Source organism: Anas platyrhynchos, chromosome 1, assembly GCF_047663525.1.
Source record: "Anas platyrhynchos isolate ZD024472 breed Pekin duck chromosome 1, IASCAAS_PekinDuck_T2T, whole genome shotgun sequence".
Taxonomy (NCBI): Eukaryota; Metazoa; Chordata; class Aves; order Anseriformes; family Anatidae; genus Anas; species Anas platyrhynchos.
The window spans coordinates 199,585,750-199,606,604 of NC_092587.1; the positions used below are offsets into that span (position 1 = coordinate 199,585,750).

General features: G+C 52.7%; 1 protein-coding gene and 1 pseudogene across 1 annotated transcript; one reads left to right on the plus strand and one right to left on the minus strand.

Moving 5' to 3' along the window:
* Positions 1–1,084: 1,084 nt before the first annotated feature.
* On the minus strand, positions 1,085–1,330 carry LOC140001378 (dynein light chain 1, cytoplasmic-like; annotated as a pseudogene).
* Positions 1,115–10,233, plus strand: LOC140001377 (uncharacterized). Its single transcript, XM_072032812.1, has 3 exons — positions 1,115–3,840; positions 4,442–7,306; positions 7,479–10,233. Exons 1-3 carry the CDS (start codon positions 3,772–3,774, stop codon positions 7,731–7,733), a joined length of 3,189 nt encoding a protein of 1,062 aa, XP_071888913.1. The 5' UTR covers positions 1,115–3,771; the 3' UTR covers positions 7,734–10,233.
* Positions 10,234–20,855: the final 10,622 nt, after the last annotated feature.

A 20,855-nucleotide genomic window follows, 5' to 3' on the forward strand; every position in this document is an offset into this window, starting at 1 on the left:
ACCTTTCTCCACAAATAGGGCAGCTCATCCAGCAGCGTGGGCAGGGAGGCCTGAGTGGCACCATCAACAGCATCTTGCTGCTTCTTCTCTGACATGTCCGCATTCTTGATGCCTGCCTTTCAGACAGTCGCGGTTGCCTCAGGGGCTCTGCTCACGCCGCCACTGCTCCGCTTTTAGGGGATTTGCTTCCAGGGCCTAGGAAAGTTGGGGATGCAGTACCCGTGGGGTTGGTTTTGGGCTCTGGGTTTGCCTTATCCCCTGCAGGGGCAGGCGTCTGCCCCTGAGCCCACAGCCCAGGAGCGGCTCCTGCAGTCGCGGCTGCCCCTGCGCGGGCTGCTGCCGCTGCTTCTGGAGCCTTCCTGCAGCCTCTGGCAGCTGGCGCCTGCGTGGCGGCCGCACGTTGGGCTTGGCAGCCTGGCATCTGCAGGCCGTGCCTGCCCATGGAAATCAAAATTGTTAAAAAGGAAATGAAATTTGTTAAACAGGTCCTAACCCTCGTGAACCCATGTTGGCTGGGAGAAATGACTGCACTGTCCCCCAGGTGCTCTTCAATAACTTCAAGGATAATCTTCTCCCTAATTTTAGCAGGCACTGACCTGAGACTGACAAGCCTGTAATTACCGGGGTCTTCTTTTTGCCCTTCTTGAAAATTGGTACAACTTTTGCCAGCTGCCACTCTACTGGGGCCTCTCCAGATTGCCAAGACCATAGAAAAATAATTGAGAGAGGTCCCGCAATGATGTCAGCCAGCTCTCCAAGCACTCTGGGATGAATCCCATCCAGATGCATGGACTTGTATGGATCCAACTCTTTTAATTTCAACATTTTAAATTGGGGCTTGGCCCAATTTATACAATATTACAATTATTACAATAAATACAAACAAAACAAAAAAAAACAATGAATACATTTTGTTGGTATTTTTCCTTTTTATTTCCACAATGTAACACCTTCTGCTATAGCATAATCCCTGCCATTGCCCTTGAAGACCAAGGTTTGTTTCCTCAGGAAGGCTGAAGTAACCAGCCATAGGAGCCAGCAAAGTCCTGTAACCAGATGCAAGTGTCAGTGGGAGTCCGTGGTTCTAACCAGACTCGAAAAGAATAGCAACCTGGCTGAGCTAGAAGTAGGTGAAGTGCTTGCTCTCAGGAGTCACGTAGCTGCCGCAGTTCCCTCCTGTGTTGCAGTGCCAAGTGGGATTCTATTTCTTGTCAAATTCCTTCCCGATGTGCGCAGCAATGCCCTTCTCGATGTGCTTCGCCAAGGTCTGAGTGGCGCAATCAACAGCATCTTGCTGCTCCTCCTCTGACATGCCCGCATTCTTGATGCTTGCCTTTCAGACAGTCGCGGTTGCCTCCGGGGCTCCGCTCGTGACGCCACTGCTCCGCTTTGGGGGGATTTGCTTCCAGGGCCTGAGAAAGCTGGGGATGCAATCTCCCACCACGTGCACAGGCACTTTGCAGCGAACAGGGAACACAGCCAATACCAGCAGCCCTGTTGGCCTGTTGTGGTTTGACTCAGGTGGGCAGCCGAGCTCCACCACAACCGCTCTCTCACTCCCCCTCTCCTCAAAGAGGCAGGGGGAGAAAATACAACACAGAGAACTCGAGGTTTGAGGTGAGAAAGGATTAATTAAAGGGAAAGGGAATGGGGAGGAAAAAAAGAAACAATAAGTCAGTACGGAAGCACAGAGAGAGGGAAAAAAAATATTCTCTACTTCCCATCAACGAGCGATGTTCGGCCACGTCCTGGGAAGCAGGGCCTCAAAACGCATAGTGGTTGTTCAGGAGGAACAGCCCGCTCCCCCAGGAGAGCCCCCCTTTTTATTGCTGAGTGTGACATCAGGTGTTATGGAATATCCCTTTGGTTGGTTTAGGTCAGCTGCCCTGGCAATGTCCCCTCCCCATCGCTTGCCCACCCCCAGCCTGCTGGCTCTTGGGGGCTTGGAAGGAGTCCTGATGCCGTGCCAGCACTACGCAGCAACAGACACAACACTTGAGCGATATCAGTGCTGCTCCAGCTACGAGTGCAGAGCACAGCACTGTGTGGGCTGCTGCAGGGAAAAGGTGACTCCAGCTCAGACAGACCCAACACAAGTACTGTTTCTGAGAAGCTTCTTAGCTCCTCTCGTAGTGCCTGGACTGTGTGCAGAGTGTTATTTTCTAGTTCTCCAGTGAGAGAAACTCCCTGGTTCGGTTTCCTAGAGGATTATCTGGAGTCCTCGTAATTCTGCGTGTGGTCTCAGGGGGCCTTTGGCGTTGTGGGTCTTCAGTAATAGGTACATGTGGAATTATTGCCCCCAGGGTGCAAGCTCCCTTCCAGCCAAGGGGCAGCACCTTCCTGCATTTATTGCCGCAGAGCCAGTACTACTCCTTGCCATTCGGGACAGGCCATCCCCTTACAGGATTCTCATGTTGTATCTGCTGTACAACAACTTCTACTGTTACTGTTACAAGTGTTACTCTAGAGTGAGGAGTCACTCCCTTCACAGCAATACTTTGTCTCAAGCAGATCCAATACTTTGTCTCAAGCACATACACTTACACATATACTTCCTTGCTGGTGCAGCTCCTGCTGCCTCGGCTGCAATGTTAGGGTTAGAGGGAGCATAACTTGATTCCTCCTGCGGAAAAGGAGTCTTATTGTTTACCTGTAAACTTGAAGCGGGAATTTTCATCGGACCTGTGTTGTGGCCAAAGGAGCAAAGTCCCTTTTAATGGCTTTTCAGGCCAGACAATTGGACAATATCTAACCTGTGCTTTTTTATCCTTTTCCCTAGTTTTGGGGTTGTTTTTCCAATTCCCTTCCTTTCTCCCCAAAGGACTAGCTTTACGCACAATTCCGAGGATTGTGCTTCTGAAGATCTCCAAGGATGGAGACGCCACAGCCTCTCTGGGCAACCTGTTCCAGCAAAGACGCCCTTGTGTTACCAACACTGTTTCAAAGCATAGGACCTGCTTCAGCAGCCAGAGAAGCTGCGGGCTAAACAGCAGCATGGCACAGCTGTGGCTCTGCTGCTGAAAGCTTCTCCACAGCTTGCTCTTAAAGCAAGGAGCAGGAACTCGTCCTGCGGCTGCCCAGGGCTTTCCTCTCGCAGCCCTGCCAGAGCCCACCTCAAGCCACCTCTCTGCCAGCTCCACCGGCTCCCTGGAGCCCACCTTCTCTGGGAGCACTTCACAGTGCCTAGAGCCACAGGCCTCTGGCTGCCCGGACACGGGAGGAATCCCTGCTCCTGCTCCTGCTCCTGCTCCTGCTCCTGCTCCAGCTGCACTGCCAGGGTGGCCTGATGGGCGTCCAAGCTCGAGTGCAGTCTCTGCTGATGTGTGGGCAGTCAGGCAAAAGAGCCAGGAAGCTTACGCGGACGACCGAGCAGAGCATCTCCTGGCAGAGCAGGTAACGCGCAGTTACCTGGGAGCAGTTAGGGAGCTAAGCTGACTGCCCTGAGAAAGACTGAGCTGGGGCTGAGCCGGGGGCACTGGCTGGAAGGAGCCAGAGGTACCTGCCAATGCAGATCCTGCTGTGGGTGTGTGAGACGGTGTCCCTGGGGTGTCTGCCAGAATATGGGCTTGAGGGCCCCATGGCAACCACCGGGGCATTGTGATGCGTACCCAAAGGCCATTGTGACACGGAGGGGTACCCACGGCAACGGTGTCCCTTATAAAGCCCGAGCCCCGGGCTGCCCACTCACTCTCAGGAGAGCAGCTCTGTCAGGAGGCAGCAGCTCCCCTGGGTGCCTGTTGGAGTTCTTGGTCAGAGGACCTGGAGCATAGCATGGAGCAGCAGAATAAGGATGACTCCCAGCCCGCTGAAGGGCAGCGGAGCGTGCAGGAGCGGCGCCAGGTGAGGCTCAGGGAGCGAGACAGGGACAGCAGTGTGACGGGATGGCACCGAGAGCACCAGGATGAGGAGAACGGTGCTGGAGCGAGCCGGCCAGCTGGCCCTGAGCCCCTCCGGCCTGGACACAGTTGTTCCCAAACCTGGGGTTTCTCCATGAAGAGCCCACCCCCAGGACAGCCAAAGCCCACGTGGCCCTGGCAGTTCTGTGCCCAGAGGCACAAAGAGCAGCGTGGCCTAATTCAACCTGGCTGTGCGCAGCCAGGAGCTGCCTCCACCGTCCCTCCATGCGGACAGGCTGCCGGTGCGGTCGTGCCCAGAGAGCGTGCGTCACACTGGCAGCTGCCACACGGAGTCGGGAGCCCCAGGAGGGTTCGGTCGAACATCTTTGGCAGCCCTGGCAGCCTGCGATGAGCAGGCAGCACTCGCAGGAGGAGACAGGCAGGGCATTACCCTGGCAGGCTGAGCCCCGCTCTGCGTGGGCAGCTGCCAGGGCGTGCCGGGGGCCGCTGCAGGGCAGCTCACAGCAGCACTTCTAGCAGGGACACGGAGCAGAATGGCAGAAATGGCCCAAGTAACTTGGCCTTTCTTCTCGCTTCTCTTGCAGATGGAGAAGAAGCCGCAAGACATCAAGACACTGCCTCACTGTGGGGTGAGGCAGGCCGAGAGAATCCAGCTGCCAGCCCTGCCGCCTTTGCCAAGGCAGGCAGCGACTCAGGCAGCAGCACCCAAGCAAGTGCCTGCAGCACAGGCATCATCGTCTGAAAGGGCCACTTGCAAGCTGCCCCCTCTGCAAGCAGCAGCCTCTGCTTCTTCAGGGGGAGGAAGGGCAAAGTCATCGGGAACAGAGGCCCGCAGCCAGCAAGAGCTTTTGCCACCTCTTCCCTGCATCTCTGGCAACAGGGACAGAGCAGTGAGGGCAGAGAGGCGGGAACGTGGCCCACACAGCCCTGTGGCCCCTGACGAGGACATGGGCAATGCAATACGGTCCTTCGTGTCCACTGTTATAACAAACACTCTAGCCTGCAATGAGGGAGCCAGCAGCAAGGCAAGGCTTTCTCCCTCAAGCAGAGGTCCCAGGACCGAAGGCCCCAGAACACCACCTCTCGCCACAGCAGCGGCCCAAAACTGCAAGAGTCGGCAGTCGTCCAAAAGCAGCCTTGCATCCCCTGCCGAAGAAATGGAAGACCAAATAAAGGCCTTTGTCTCCACTGCAATAAGAAATGGCCTTGCCTGGAACCAGGGAGCCATGAGGGAGGCAAGGCTTCCTCCCGTGGGCAGACCTCCCACGAGCAAAGGACACAGAACACCACCTCAGCCCGCAACTGGGCCCCAGAATTTAAAGAAGAGCTGGCACCCTGCCCCACACAGCCCTGCAGACTCTTGCACGGCACTGCAGGACACAGCACACTCCCGCGTGTCTGAAGTACTGGAGAAGACGCAAAAAAGCTGGGAACACGGCCAACGATCAGCAGCACTTGGGGACCTGGCACAAACGGGGTGCAAATTGAGAGCAACAAGTTCAGCCGGGGTCCAGACAGACCTGGAGAGGACGTGGACGACTTCTCTGCCAGGGCCTGATTCCCGGGTATGCGCAGGAGCAAGGGCTTCCAGCAGAGACCCTGCAGCAGCTAGCCCAGGCCAGGGTAAGAAGAAAAAACAACAGAGAGAGAAACACATCAAACCCAGGCAAGGGACAGGAAACGAGGGGACAAGCCAAGGCCGGGGCAAGAAAGAGAGCAGTCCTGGGGGATGCGATGAAGAGGAGGAGATCGTCATCATCAACTCCTGGATCAACCCCAGGTTCGCCAGCCTCTTCACAGAGGCACAGGACGTTCCCCAGGAAGAGGGCAGCGCAGCCAGCAGTGTGGACAGGGAGGCAGCACAAGAAGCAAAACACTCAGCAAGCGCCTCTCCTGGCTCGCTGCAAACCATGGACACTGTCCCATCAGCTGCTCCCCAGGAAGAAATTCCTGGGGAAGAGAGGCACAGCACGCCTCTCACTTCAACAACAGCAGCACAGAGCAGGCCAGCAAGTCCTCCAGCAGCCCCTGCTCTGGAAGATGAGGGACACAGGACGCCTCCCCTGACACGTGGGGCTCCACAGTCAAAACCAGCAGCCTCTCCAAGCCCCAGTGAGCACAGCACTGCAGTGACGGTTGAGAGCCAGGGACGTGCCCGACATGCCTCCAGTGCCTGTGATGACGAGCTGGATGAAGGAGTCAAGACCATCGTTTCCACAGTCATACGCCGTGCTGAAGCCATGAGCCAGGGAGCCCCAAGCAAGGCACCAAGTGCTCCCTCGGCCACAGAACCCAGCGTGCCTCCTCCCACAGCAGAGCCTGCAGACTCTACATCCTCAGCATCTGCCTTGGCTGGAGCACTGGGGGACCTGGCACACACGGGGAGCACAGGGAGAGCAACGAGATCAGCCGGGGTCCAGACAGACCTGGAGAGGAGGCGGACCACTGCTCTGCCAGGACCTGATTCCGGGATATGCGCAGGAGCAAGGGCTTCCAGCAGAGACCCTGCAGCAGCTAGCCCAGGCCAGGGTAAGAAGAAAAAACAACAGAGAGAGAAACACATCAAACCCAGGCAAGGGACAGGAAACGAGGGGACAAGCCAAGGCCGGGGCAAGAAAGAGAGCAGTCCTGGGGGATGCGATGAAGAGGAGGAGATCGTCATCATCAACTCCTGGATCAACCCCAGGTTCGCCAGCCTCTTCACAGAGGCACAGGACGTTCCCCAGGAAGAGGGCAGCGCAGCCAGCAGTGTGGACAGGGAGGCAGCACAAGAAGCAGAACACCCAGCAAGCGCCTCTCCTGGCTCGCTGCAAACCACGGACACTGCCCCATCAGCTGCTCCCCAGGAAGAAATTCCTGGGGAAGAGAGGCACAGCACGCCTCTCACCACAACAACACCGGCACAGAGCAGGCCAGCAAGTCCTCCAGCAGCCCCTGCTCTGGAAGATGAGGGACACAGAGCGCCTCCCCTGACATGTGGGGCTCAACAGTCGAAGCCATCAGCCCGTGCAAGCCCCAGTGAGCACAGCGCTGCCGTGATGGTGGAGAGCCAGGGACGTGCCCGACATGCCTGCAGTGTCTCTGATGAAGAGCTGGATGAAAGAGTTGACACCATCGTGGCTGCAGTCCTACTCCACTCTGTAGCCATCATCCAGGGAGCGGGAGCCCCAAGCAAGGCAGCAAGTGCTCCCTGGGTCACAGTGCCCAGGGTGCCTCCTCCCACACCAGAGCCTGCAGAATGTACATCCTCGGCCTCTGCCTTGGCCAGAGGCCCTGTGGGGGAGGCCAGTGAAGCCCCTCTCGCTGCAGCAGCAACGCCACAAGAAGAAGGTGGAGAAGGGGCTTCTCCTTTGGCTGCAGAGCCTCTCCGGGAGGCCATCACAGATCTCCGCCCAGCAGCAGCTGACAAAGCAGGAGCAGCAGCCACTCCCTTGGTTCCTGGGCACCAGGTAAGCACAGCACACGTGGTGGGCACCAGGCATCCAGGGCAGCCCCAGGCAGAAGCAGTGCATTGGGTGTGCGTGCCGGGAACTGCTTGCTGCTCTGCGTTTCCACATGCCCCAGGCACAAGGGCTGACATCCCTTTCCTCAGCTGCCTGTGCTGTTCCTCTCCCCATGCAGGTGGCCATCGAGCAGGGAGGCCAAGCACAGTCCTCCTCCTGCACCAAAGATATGCCAGCGGATGAGCCAGCAACGTCCCAGACACAAGCGCCGTCCCAGGATCTGTTGGCTGGGCCTGTTCAGCGCAGCGAGCAGCACCAAGCACAAGGTTGGCAGCACCACGCGCAGGGGGGCTGGCTGGTCCTGGGCCACCCCTCCCCGGGGAAAGGCCTTGGAGGGGGGGACAGGCTCGCCCAGCACCCGCTCAGGCCCTAACCTACACCTCTGTGTCCCCCACAGGCATCCTTGACCTCGCACAAGCCCCGGTGCGCCAGCCACGGCCCTCCCGCATCAGGAGGGCACTTCGTGCTCTGCGCAGGGCTTTCCGCTGCAGCTGCATCGCAGGACAGCGAGAGTAGCCGCGCCCGGCTGTGCCAGTCCCAGGAGGATGCTCGGAGCTGGCAGCTGGCCCTCAGGAAGCTTTGCAGCGCCCACGGAAGCATCACTGCGAGGCACAGGACAGCGCCCCAGGAATTCAGATGCCCCACCACATCCTGCCCCCAGCCTCAGCTCAGCTGCGGCTGCTTTCTGCTTTCTGCTCTGAATAAAAGCTCAGGCAGACTTTTGCCCCCAGTGCTCCTCTCTGTGCCATTGATCTCAGGAGAAAGAGTGGTGCAGGCCATGCCAACCCGGGGCCTCTCACAGTCAGAGAAGTACAGAATCATAGAATCTACCACTGAACCGTGTCCCTCGGCACCAGATCTACACGGCTTTCGAATGCCTCCAGGGATGGTGACTCAACTACTTCCCTGGGCAGCCTGTTCCAATGCTTCACAACCCTTTTGTTGAAGACTTTTTGCCTAAACCTAAACCTAAATCCACCTAAACCTCCCGCGGCCCCACTTTTTCCTCTTCTCCTACCGCCTGTTGCTTGGGAGATGGGACTGACCCCCACCGCACTACAACCTTCTCTGAGGTCCTTGTACACAGTGATAAGGTCTCCCCCAAGCCTCCTTTCCTCTAGGCTACATAACCCCAGCTCCCTCAGCACTCCTCACACGACTTGCTCCCTGGGCCCTTCGGCTGCTCCTTTCCCCTTCCTTGGACATGCTCCAGGACCTCCACGTCCTTCCTGCAGTGAGGGCCCCAAAACTGAACAGGGTATTCATGGCGCGACCTCACCAGAGCTGAGTACAGGGGGAGAATCAGGTTCACAAACCACGCGATGCTTACTACTACGCCATATATGTACAATTTTATTTGACCAACCTTTATTTTCCCCTTTTCTTTTTTTTTTTTTAATTATTTTTTTCTTCATCTCTCGTGACCAGAATGCCCGTGATTTATTTATTTATTTATTTATTTGTTACTGATTTTTGCCCTGTTTCTCCTGCTTTTCTTAGCTATCCTCCTCATTTTGCGACTGTGGGACATTCCCCTTATCTGCTTAAAATACTTCACCTGGTATGCTACTGCCATGCCCGCACAATCCCTTTTGAAAATGCAAGGTTAGTGGAATTTTCCACTGCAAGAACCTGACGTGCTGTCTGCAGCCTGCAAGCTCTCCTGACGTGCTGTCAGCAGCCTGCAAACACACAAGGGGAGGAAGTGCTGCAACAGCCGTTGCTCACCAAGCAGCTGCCCGGCAAGGAAAAGACAGTCAGTAGGACATGTGTCAGGACACTTTTCCTGCCGATGCGGCCAAATTCACCTGAGAAAGAAACAGGAAAAGTCTCTTTCTTTCTTATGTGGGACTCCGGGAAGACAGGCAAAGTTCTCCGAGAGCTGAAAAGTGGGCTTCTTTACCTGGAGGAGCTCAAAGCAAAAAACAAGAGCAGCCCCACTTTAATAAGGAAGGAGGCACCCAGCCCAGGTACTAAGACACGCTGAAAAGCAAGAAAGGAGGAACAGTATTTAAGCATTTCTGGCACTGGAAATGCAGCGCGGGGCTTCCCCAACAAAGAAGATGGGCCCTTGTGCTTTGGCCACTGCTCATGGGAAGGTGCCAGATGGCGTCACTGCGGAGAGCCCTGGAGATGGCCTCAGTGTCTGGGAGCTTCCCAGCTCCCTCCTTTTTGCCCCCTACAGAAGAGCTGGGCTAGGAAGAGCACAGCCAACACCCTCAGCTCAGGAAAAACCCTCCACGGGGTTCCCAACTAATAGGGAAAGCCTTGAGAACCGGCTCCGGCTACATGCTGGCTTGCCCACTCGGGCCACAGGCAACGCACAAGCGCCAGGCAGTACGCATCCCGTCCTTCTGCTGGAGCTGGGCTCTTCTGTTGTGCATATTGCCAGAGCAGCAAGGGGCCCCTGGCACACCTGCACTTTGCAGGCTACCGCTGGGGCATTTCTTCTGCTTGAGGAGGCGGGCTGTGGGGTGGCAGCTGCAGGAGGGAGCAGGCTACGAGGGCAGGACGAGGCTGCAAAGCCCACCTTGTTCAGTGCGAACTGCCTGTGCACGTGGTGGGGTATTGCATCCCCAACGTGCCCAGCCCCTGGAAAGCAAATGCCCCAAATCCCCTTTCAGCCGTGCCCTGGGGACGGCAACAAGGCCGCCAATGCCATGCTGCAGGCTGGCACGGCCTGCAGATGCCAGGCTGCCAAGCCCAACGTGCGGCCGCCACGCAGGCGCCAGCTGCCAGAGGCTGCAGGAAGGCTCCAAAAGCAGCGGCAGCAGCCCGCGCAGGGGCAGCCGCGAGTGCAGGAGCCGCTCCTGGGCTCTGGGCTCAGGGGCAGACGCCTGCCCCTGCAGCGAACGAGGCCCACCCAGAGCCTGCCCAGTGGCATGGGCCTGCCCAGACATCCTGGGGGGAAGCCCTGGCCGCAACAAGTGAGCGGGGCGCATGCAGAAGCCCCTCACAAATGCTGACGAAAAACAGGGCCCTCAAAATGAGAGGCAACCCTGCAAGACTTGGAGCAAAGAGGCACTGCCTGTCCAGACAGCACAAAGTTTCCTTCAGCACAAAGAAAAGGAAAGGCCTCTTGGCTCTAGATGCCGCCCGACACCACTGACAGCCGTGCTGCGGACAGGCCAAGGCCTCAGCCAGCTTGTGGCGCGGGGGGGAAGGCAGAACTGCCAAATGGCTGCCAGGGCTGTCAGAGGAAGGGTCAGGAGCTGCCCTGTCGGGGAGCAGCTTTTCTCTCTCTCTCTGTGCACTCAGGGAGCATCTTTCCTGTAGGGCCACCAGTGAGCTGAGCAACCCGGTACCGAGAATGAAGCTCTCTCATTTCTGGCCCGTACAAACCTCGAGCAGGCCCCGCGGAGCGTGCACAGTGATCCATTTGGGTGTGGAAAGAAAACTGTAGAACAGCCGTTTATTTGTTTATTAAATCTTAATGAAATAAAGATAAAAATTATTGAAATAAAGATAAATATTACATCTTAATGAAATGAAATTAGAAATGTGTGTAGAGCGCAATCGCGGAAGCAAGACAGAGGCAGTGCGCCGCAGCCCAGTGATTTTCCAGGCCTCCTTTCTCTTCTCCATCACTTTCCCCGCCTGCACACTCCGTACTAATTGGTAGCTGCATCAACAGAGAAAAAAACTCTCAGGTAGGATCTGAAGGTCCCCAGCTCTGCCTGCCCCCAGCCCCAGGAGCAGGGAGCACAGCCCCCTTCCACTGTGGGTACGTGACTGTCGGCTGCAGGGGAGCTTCAGGACTTTGGGTCTGCAGGGGAACGTCTGGAGGCAAGGTCCTCTCCACAGTCATTGCCTCCCCGAAGCAGCCAGGGGATGGAGAGCCAAAGCCCAGAGCTGAGCAACCCGCATGCTGGATCCCTCGGGCAGCCTGATGCAGCTCAGCTTTTCCTGGCCTTTGTGGGAGTTGGCCCACACTTACCTGGCACTTGATTTGCTGAGGGGAGCTGCCTCAGCCTTCTTCGCTGGAGGGAGAGGGATGAGGACATGCTGATGCTTCATCTCCACTGGTACCAGCTGCAGAGCGTTCTTCAGGTCCATGAGTGCCATGGAGGAAGCACACCCCCTCTGCAGCCTCTGCATTTCCGCCTGCATCTTCTGCTACAGGGGAAGCAGAAACAGGGAGCGTTTTTAGAGGGGAGTGCTAATGTGGGAGCTGTCCCATGGCAGTGGGGCAGTCGTCCCCTCAGGGTTTCCCCAGGCTCAGGGCAGTTTCCCTGCAGCCTGCTTTCTCTCAGAAAGGCAGCATGAAAGGCCCCAGCCCTCGGCTTCTGAAGCTAAGGGCAAGAACACTTCCAGGGCAGCGGGCTTTGCAGGAGCCCTCATCCTTCACGAAGGAAAACAAGGCTCAGAAAGGGCAGGTTTTTCTCTTGGAGAGAAGCTTCGTGGCAGAGCTAAGAGGGGAAGAGTGTGCACTTGGCCCCCTGAGAGAAGAGAAAGGTTCCTTCTGGAGTGCTTGAAAGCACTTGTCATACCCAGGCCCTCTCTCTTCCATCCCTTTTGCCATGAGCCTTGCACGGGGCCCACATGTGCTTTGCCTCCCACTCTTTCTTCAGCTGCTCCTCAACCATCAGTTCCTGCAGAGTTCTTTTGTCTTGCTGGCGGCACAGGCAGCCTATTTCCTGCAGGGGAGAAGGGCATGAAGTGGTTAGAGAAACGTCAAATCTTCAGAAGCACTACCCTTGTAACAACCCTATCCCTGTTCTGCCATCCTTGTGGAGCTCACCTGATGCATTGCCAGCATCTTGCAAGCACACAAGACGAGGATTTGCTGCTATAGCTTTTGCTCAACAACCTGGTCTTGCTTTTCCAGCAGGCGGCAGCTCTCTGCGAGGACCAGTGTCTCTTTTCTGAGGTCTGGCCCAAGGAGAAGCCGTGGTGCAAGCTGTGGCAGCCACCTGCCAAATCAGAGAAGTAGATGCCCTCATCCAGACCCTCCCAGCAAAGAGAGAACCAGAGATAGGGGAACCCTGTCCCTTGCTGTACCCAGAGGCCTGGAGTTCCCCGAAAAAATGGAGGCTCCTTTGCAGCTGCATTGGGTGAGTGAACAACCGTGGCCTTCTGCTCTGAGCTGCTGCAGCAGCTGCTTCCCTGGCTGTACACTGGCAGTGTGCGCAGGAGAGCAATGCCTGCAAAAACATGCTTTGTGCTGAGCATGCAACGATTAGAGAGAAACATCAAATCTCCACAAAGGCAACCCGTGAAACAGCCCGGCAATGGGCACACAGATGCAGTGGCTACTTGTCCTGCTCTCTGGTGAGCCTCGCAGGCAGGGGCTTGAGTTTGGGGCCAGGCTGCAGCACAGCGCTTGCCCTTCCCCTTGTGAGATATGTTCATCTGATTTGTGTCAGTATGGAACAATGCTAGGGCCGCATGGTATGATGAATGTGACCTTCTGTCTTACACACCCTTGTATAACCACAAGTCTAAGAAGAACAGAGTGGTTAACGTATATAATTCTCGTATCTTGCAAAGGAATGGTTTAGCAATTCGTGTCAATAGAGAGCTTGAAGGGCAATGCATTTGTAGGCTTTTCCTTGAAGTCTCTGATATCTGGGGGGTTTCAGAATAACTGCTAACTATTATGACTATTGCATGGGACACTATGCAAGTCTCTGATATCTGGCCAGGAGATTAAGGAGATGGCGAGAGCTGAAGAACAACTAAAAGACAAAGCTTGCAGGGGATGTTGCACAAGTCTCTGACATACAGCCAAGTTGGACAAAGGAGAAGGACAAGAGGGAGGAAGACTATGAGCCTTCAGCACGAGAGACCCCCCAGAGACCCTCAGAGGGACCACCGGAGACTGATACACATGCTCCAGTTGGGATTCCAGAAACTAGTTATAATAACCCTGTTTTATTTAGAAGTAGTAATGAATATGTATCAGCCTGGGAGCATACAAATCAGCTGCTTGATGTAACTGGTGTATGTCTTGGTGGAGCAGAGACTCCCAGTGCACCCATCGCTGTTTGCTTACCTCTATTCCTTTAATAAATTGTAAACTTTGATTATAGTCCTATTTTGAAGACTGAGCCATTTATTACACCCTCTTCTCCCATCCTCGAGGAGCTCTCCTGAATGAATGCTGTCAGCATTCTGCAAGCACACAAGAGGAGGATTTGCTGCTACAGCTTTTGCTCAGCAAACGGCTGCCCAGCAAGGAAAGGGCAGTGGGTGGGACATGTGTCGGGACCCCTGTGGAGCTGGCCAAGTCCCCCTGTCCAAGGAAAGCCGCTCGCTGACTCAAGGACAAGAGCCCAGGGGCTGCCTCCTCCAGCTGCCCCCCAGCCTCACCTGGGAGAAGGCTCTTTTCCCCCAGCAGCCTGCCCCAGCTGTGCTTCCTCTGTCACCCTGGGGAATCTGGCTGGAGAGAGACTCTGCCGTGAGAGCAGTTAGCTCTTGTCAGCTGTAGGCATCCCTGTAAGGAGGCAACAGGAGGGCTGGTAAGAGAAACCCTTGGCGGTGTCTTGGGCATGACGGCTCTCATGTTACCTTTTCAGTTGGAGTCTTCCCCCATCCTTGACTCTCCCTTCTTTTCAGCCTGCTTCTCAGGACTTTGAACTGGATTACCCCCTGCAGCTCTTCCAGATGGAATGTAGAGCCCAATCCTGGAAGCAAGAAGAGGACAGCAGTGTGATTCCAGGCCACCACACTCAGTAGTTGCAGTGCCCTGGCCTTGACGCCAGCCATGGGCTGCAGACGCAGCACACTCACCTGGGAAAGACGATGACTCCTCCAGACTCTGGCTGTGCGAGGACACCTCTTCGGTCCCATGTGGCCAAATCCGTTGTGCCTAACCTCTGCAGGAGAGACAGTCCTGGCTGAGACCATGGCCAGGAAGGGATGCCCTTGCCAGCAAAGGCATCAGGGCTCCTCAGGCAGAAAGCCAACGCAGCCATCAGGGTGCCAAGAGCTCGGAGAGGGAAGTTTCCAGGAGCTGCTAGCGGCCAGAAGGTGCAAGGAGTTGCTGGGATGCACTGGGACAATGCACCCCTTACCCTCCCAGTCCCTTGAAAGCAGGGGCAAGGGAGGTTAAGCTGCAAGCTAGCCCGCTCCTGCAGCACAGCAAAGTGTCAAAAGACCGTCCTGGTCTGCGTTCTGCCAGCCTGTTCCTCTTCACTTCTTTTTCCTGCTTCTTTATTGATGTAACTTCATCGTGCTGCCTTTTTTATCTTGAGGGCGGTTTCCCCTCTTATACCCTTCTCCCCACAGCAGTTCTTTTCAAAACAACTTTTCATTGGTCAAACAACTTTGAATGTAACAACAACAGCAAACACACAAAAAAATCCATGCCTTACCAGCTGGAGAAAAAGAGAACCAGCTGGAGAACAAGAAACCGGAGACTGCACAGAGTCTCCTGAATCACCCTGTGTTCCCTCTAAACTCTTTGATATTCCTGATGGCCTCATCGTTAAGAGTCTAATGTTATCTCACTCATGGGGTTTTCCAACCCCCATGGCCACATTCCTAAATCTCCCCCTTCTTTATTAATATCAACCATTTTCTCGACACGAATTACCACTCCATATATAACATTAGGGAGAGATTTAACAGTCAAATTAGGATTATGATTGAAGCCCTGTGAAAAAGGAAGAACAGTCGCAATGAAATTATTAACAGAAAATGATGAAAAAGAAATAAATCCCACGGTATGGGTAAGGGCAGGAAATCGAGGAGGGCTTAACATAACTCCCTTAAAGATAACTGTTCAAGAAGGGAGCGGAAGAGTTAGACAACGACAGTATCCTATCTCTTGTGAAGGAAAAATGGGCCTGAAACCTACAGTGCAAACTTTAGTTAAAGATGGTCTTTTGGAGCCCTGTATGTCACCATATAACATTCCAATTTGAGCAGCACGAAAGCCAGATGGTTCGTACCGGTAAGTACAAGACCTGAGAAAAGTTAACAAGATAACATGAAAGCACCACCCTGTGGTTCCTAACCCTTATACCCTGATGAGTAAAATCCCTTATGAGCACAAATGGTTCAATGGTATAGATTTAAAGGATGCCTTTTGGGCATGCCCACTAGATCCTGAAAGTGGATACATTTTTGCATTTGAATGGGAAGACCCCGAGACAGGTGGTAAACAGCAATATAGATGGACTGCTTTGCCTCAGGGATTCACTGAATCTCCCAATTTGTTTGGGCAAGAATTGGAAAAGATTTTAGAAACATTTCAGATTCCAGAAGGGGTGATGTTGTTACAGTATGTGTATAATTTATTGATATCTGGGGAAGAAAGATCGGAGGTAAAAGAAGCCACCAATAAACTCCTGAATTTTTTAGGAGAACACAGGCTAAGGGTATCTGAAGATAAATTACAGTGTGTAGAAAAAGAGGTTAAGTATTTGGGACATGTAGTCTCTGAGGGCAGACGGAGAATAAACCCTGAGGAGATTCAGGGAATTGTGCGACTTCCTCTCCCTAAAACAAAGAAAGAGTTGAGAAAATTTGGGGGTTGAACTGGATATTGCAGACTGTGGATAGAAGCATATGCACAGAAATCAGAGAAATTATATCTCAAATTATTGGAGGAAGAACCTAATATACTGAACTGGATTAAAGAGGAAGAAGAAGTAATGGAAAATTAAAAAAAAAAAAAAAAAAAAAGACCGTATTACAGCACCAGTCTTAGCTCTTCCTGCCCTAAAGAAATCATTTTATCTTTTTATAACTGTAAGTGAGGGTGCTGCTTTGGGGGTGTTAACCCAAGAATGGGATGTGAGGAATGTTTTAACAATTCCAATTCGTGTCCATAAATTCGTGTCCATAAAGAACAATTCTGTTTGAATCCTGTCTGCCTCTGGGCCCTGCACTGGCAATTTAACTCTTGAACCACAGATGCAGTGTGTCCCAGTCTCCCCCTCATTCTAGTCAATTTATCACGTCTTCAGAAAACACTCCTTAAATTTATGAACCTGTTTGCTTTTGTTATTCCTGACTTCTAGTTCTAACAGTTACAATTTTTTTCTGTCTTCTTTGAGATTGATTTAACACTGCTATAGATGTTATATAGATGACTGTGAATAGCTGGGAAAGAATGTTTTAATTGCTCGTGAGTCGTCAAGCTGTTTGGGAGTTTCAGAACAACTGATAATAACTGGTGACTGCTGGTGACTGTTATGAGATACTATGTGGATCCTTGGTATCTGGCCGGGGGGGCCAAGAGATTAAGAGGAAGGAAAAAGAAGCTGAAGGACGGTTGGGAGACAAGACCTGTGGAGAGTGTACAGAGAGTGTTCCATAAACTTAAGCCATTTATAACAGGGAGATAAAAAGAAACCTGTAGCATCTTTGTCTAAATTATTAGACCCTGTATCCCAGGGATGGCCAGAATGCGTTCAGGCAGTAGCAGCAACTGCCTTATTAGTAGAAGAGAGCAGGAAATTCACCTTTGGAGGACAACTGATTGTTGCTACCCCTCACCAAGTGAAGGCTATTCTCACTCAGAAAGCAGGAAGGTGGCTGACAGACTCCAGAATACTAAAATATGAAGCTATACTAATTGAAAAGGATGATTTAACTATAACTACAGAGTCTGTTTTGAATCCTGCCTCCTTCTTGTCAAAGGGAATTGAGGATCCAATAAATACGGAACATAACTGCTTACATTTAATAAATTACCAGACAAAGGTAAGATTAGATTTGCAAGAGGTGCCCTTAGAGGAAGGGGAAATATTGTTTACAGATGGATCTTCTAAGGTGGTACAAGGAAAGAGATGTAATGGTTATTGCATCATTGAAGGACCGGATGGGAATGTCGAAGAAATGGGAAGACTGCCTAGCAATTGGTCAGCTCAAACCTGTGAATTATATGCATTAAATCAAGCATTAAAATAATTAAAAGGGAAACAGGGAACTATATATACTGACTCACAATATGCATATGGGGTGGTACATGCATTTGGAAAAATATGGGAAGAAAAGGGCTTAGTAAACAGGAAGGGAAAGGAATTGGTTCATGAAGAATTAATTAGACAGATTTTGGAAAGTCTGTTACTACCATTTGTCAGGATGGGTAGAAGCTTTTCCTTCAGCATCAGCAACAGCTAGTGTGGTGATAAAGGTAATCCTGGAACAAATAATCCCTAGATATGGGATTGTTGAAAATACAGATTCAGATCAAGGAAGTCATTTCCCTTCATCTATTTTACAAGGATTCATGGGAGCCTTGGGAATAAAATGGGAATTTCATACTCCATGGCATCCTTCCTCATCAGGGAAAGTGGAGCGAATGAATCAGACATTAAAGAAACATCTGTCAAAGCTGGTTTTAGAGACTAAGTTTCCCTGGACAAAGTGTTTACCTTTAGCACTTCTCAGAATTCAAACTGCTTCTAGAAAAGATGTAGGAGTTTCACTATATGAGATGTTGTTTGGACTACCGTACCTGGGTAGAAACGGTGAGATACCTATTTTTGAAACTAAAGATATTTTCCTCAAAAATTATATGCCTGGATTATCTTCTTCCTTAGCATCTCTCAGGGTTCGTGGACTGTTGGCTCAAACTCCGCCTTTGGAATTCCCAGTACATTCATTCCATGCAGGAGATAGGGTCCTGATACGCACCTGGAAAGAATCAAAACTTCGGCCTGAATGGGAAGGACCATTCCAAGTACTGCTAAGCACTGAAACAGCTGTAAGAGCTGCGGAAAAAGGTTGGACTCACTACACTCGAGTGAAAGCATCTACCGACCCTAGCGCCTGGGAAGTTGTTCCTACAGACGACTTGTTGAAAGTTAAAATCAAAAAGAAAAATCTCGGAACAGACTCTGAGCAGGATAAAAGCTTACCGTTGTAAACTAACCCTTTATTTTCACAGGTAACTAAAAAGGACAGACCTATAACAAATTGAAGTGCTCCCAAGAGGAGTTTATTATAGTAGTAGTGTACATCTTATTCTTTGTATTAATAATTATTTGGAAGCCTAAGGTTAAAAAACGATGATAGGGAAGAATCAACTATTAATTGTGTACCTCTCAGAGGAGGCCTTGGTCAAGTGGAAACTTGGAAAAGCCTTGGGAATAAAATGGGAATTTCATACTCCATGGCATCCTGCCTCACTTCAAAGCACTTCAAAGGCTTACCACCCTTGCCAGTGAATTGGCAGAAAAAGTAGGCATATTTACATCCTTGATTGCAGTTGTAGTAGGAGTTTTGACAGCCATTGGTTGCTGCATTATCCCCTGTGTAAGAGGACTAGTACAGTGGTTAACTGAAACCGCACTACTGAAACAAATGACCATGGAGCCACCACCTTACTCAGATAAGGTGATAATGAGGAGATGGAAAGCAAAGAAAGCAAAGAAGAAGAAATCTACCAAATTACACCTTAGAGAAAGGTTTTGCAAAAATCAACAGTTTATGAAGAAGAAAAGGGGGGAATTGTGGGAATAGAAATGTTGTTTTTGCAGAGTTACATTGTTTAGAGGGAAGGAATGTGGTACTGAGATATGCTTACAGTGATGAGAAAGCTTAGCAGGCGACCTTGTAAAATGCAGACAACCAGACTCCTTAGGACAATATTAGGTGAAAATTGCAGTGTTAAGTCAAGTCAGATAAGGGAAGAAACATTACCCCTTCAAGCAGTAAAAACGTCAAAAGAAATTTGAAATTTAACAGGCCGGCAACCAAAGGCCATGCGTTGTTTGTGAAGCATCAGATAGATTGTGAACCTGGATTACTCACTCAGTGGGGAAACAGGGGAGGGTCCTGTCACCAAAAGGTATATAAACTGTGTTTTGGAACTAGTAGGCACGCTCTCCTGCTTGTGGGGCGCCCGCCATTGCAATCGCAAATAAATTACTACTTCACTGAGATCCTCGCCTGAGCCTAAGTTATTGGCTACGGAGTGTTTCTCACATAGGGCAGCTCATCCAGCAGCGTGGGCAGGGAGGCCTGAGTGGCACCATCAACAGCATCTTGCTGCTTCTTCTCTGACATGTCCGCATTCTTGATGCCTGCCTTTCAGACAGTCGCGGTTGCCTCAGGGGCTCTGCTCACGTCGCCACTGCTCCGCTTTTAGGGGATTTGCTTCCAGGGCCTAGGAAAGTTGGGGATGCAGTACCCTTGGGGTTGGTTTTGGGCTCTGGGTTTGCCTTATGCCCTGCAGGGGCAGGCGTCTGCCCCTGAGCCCAGAGCCCAGGAGCGGCTCCTGCACTCGCGGCTGCCCCTGCGCGGGCTGCTGCCGCTGCTTTTGGAGCCTTCCTGCAGCCTCTGGCAGCTGGCGCCTGCGTGGCGGCCGCACGTTGGGCTTGGCAGCCTGGCATCTGCAGGCCGTGCCAGCCTGCAGCATGGCATTGGCGGCCTTGTTGCCGTCCCCAGGGCACGGCTGAAAGGGGATTTGGGGCATTTGCTTTCCAGGGGCTGGGCACGTTGGGGATGCAATACCCCACCACGTGCACAGGCAGTTCGCACTGAACAAGGTGGGCTTTGCAGCCTCGTCCTGCCCTCGTAGCCTGCTCCTTCCTGCAGCTGCCACCCCACAGCCCGCCTCCTCAAGCAGAAGAAACGCCCCAGCGGTAGCCTGCAAAGTGCAGGTGTGCCAGGGGCCCCTTGCTGCTCTGGCAATATGCACAACAGAAGAGCCCAGCTCCAGCAGAAGGACGGGATGCGTACTGCCTGGCGCTTGTGCGTTGCCTGTGGCCCGAGTGGGCAAGCCAGCATGTAGCCGGAGCCGGTTCTCAAGGCTTTCCCTATTAGTTGGGAACCCCGTGGAGGGTTTTTCCTGAGCTGAGGGTGTTGGCTGTGCTCTTCCTAGCCCAGCTCTTCTGTAGGGGGCAAAAAGGAGGGAGCTGGGAAGCTCCCAGACACTGAGGCCATCTCCAGGGCTCTCCGCAGTGACGCCATCTGGCACCTTCCCATGAGCAGTGGCCAAAGCACAAGGGCCCATCTTCTTTGTTGGGGAAGCCCCGCGCTGCATTTCCAGTGCCAGAAATGCTTAAATACTGTTCCTCCTTTCTTGCTTTTCAGCGTGTCTTAGTACCTGGGCTGGGTGCCTCCTTCCTTATTAAAGTGGGGCTGCTCTTGTTTTTTGCTTTGAGCTCCTCCAGGTAAAGAAGCCCACTTTTCAGCTCTCGGAGAACTTTGCCTGTCTTCCCGGAGTCCCACATAAGAAAGAAAGAGACTTTTCCTGTTTCTTTCTCAGGTGAATTTGGCCGCATCGGCAGGAAAAGTGTCCTGACACATGTCCTACTGACTGTCTTTTCCTTGCCGGGCAGCTGCTTGGTGAGCAACGGCTGTTGCAGCACTTCCTCCCCTTGTGTGCTTGCAGGCTGCTGACAGCACGTCAGGAGAGCTTGCAGGCTGCAGACAGCACGTCAGGTTCTTGCAGTGGAAAATTCCACTAACCTTGCATTTTCAAAAGGGATTGTGCGGGCATGGCAGTAGCATACCAGGTGAAGTATTTTAAGCAGATAAGGGGAATGTCCCACAGTCGCAAAATGAGGAGGATAGCTAAGAAAAGCAGGAGAAT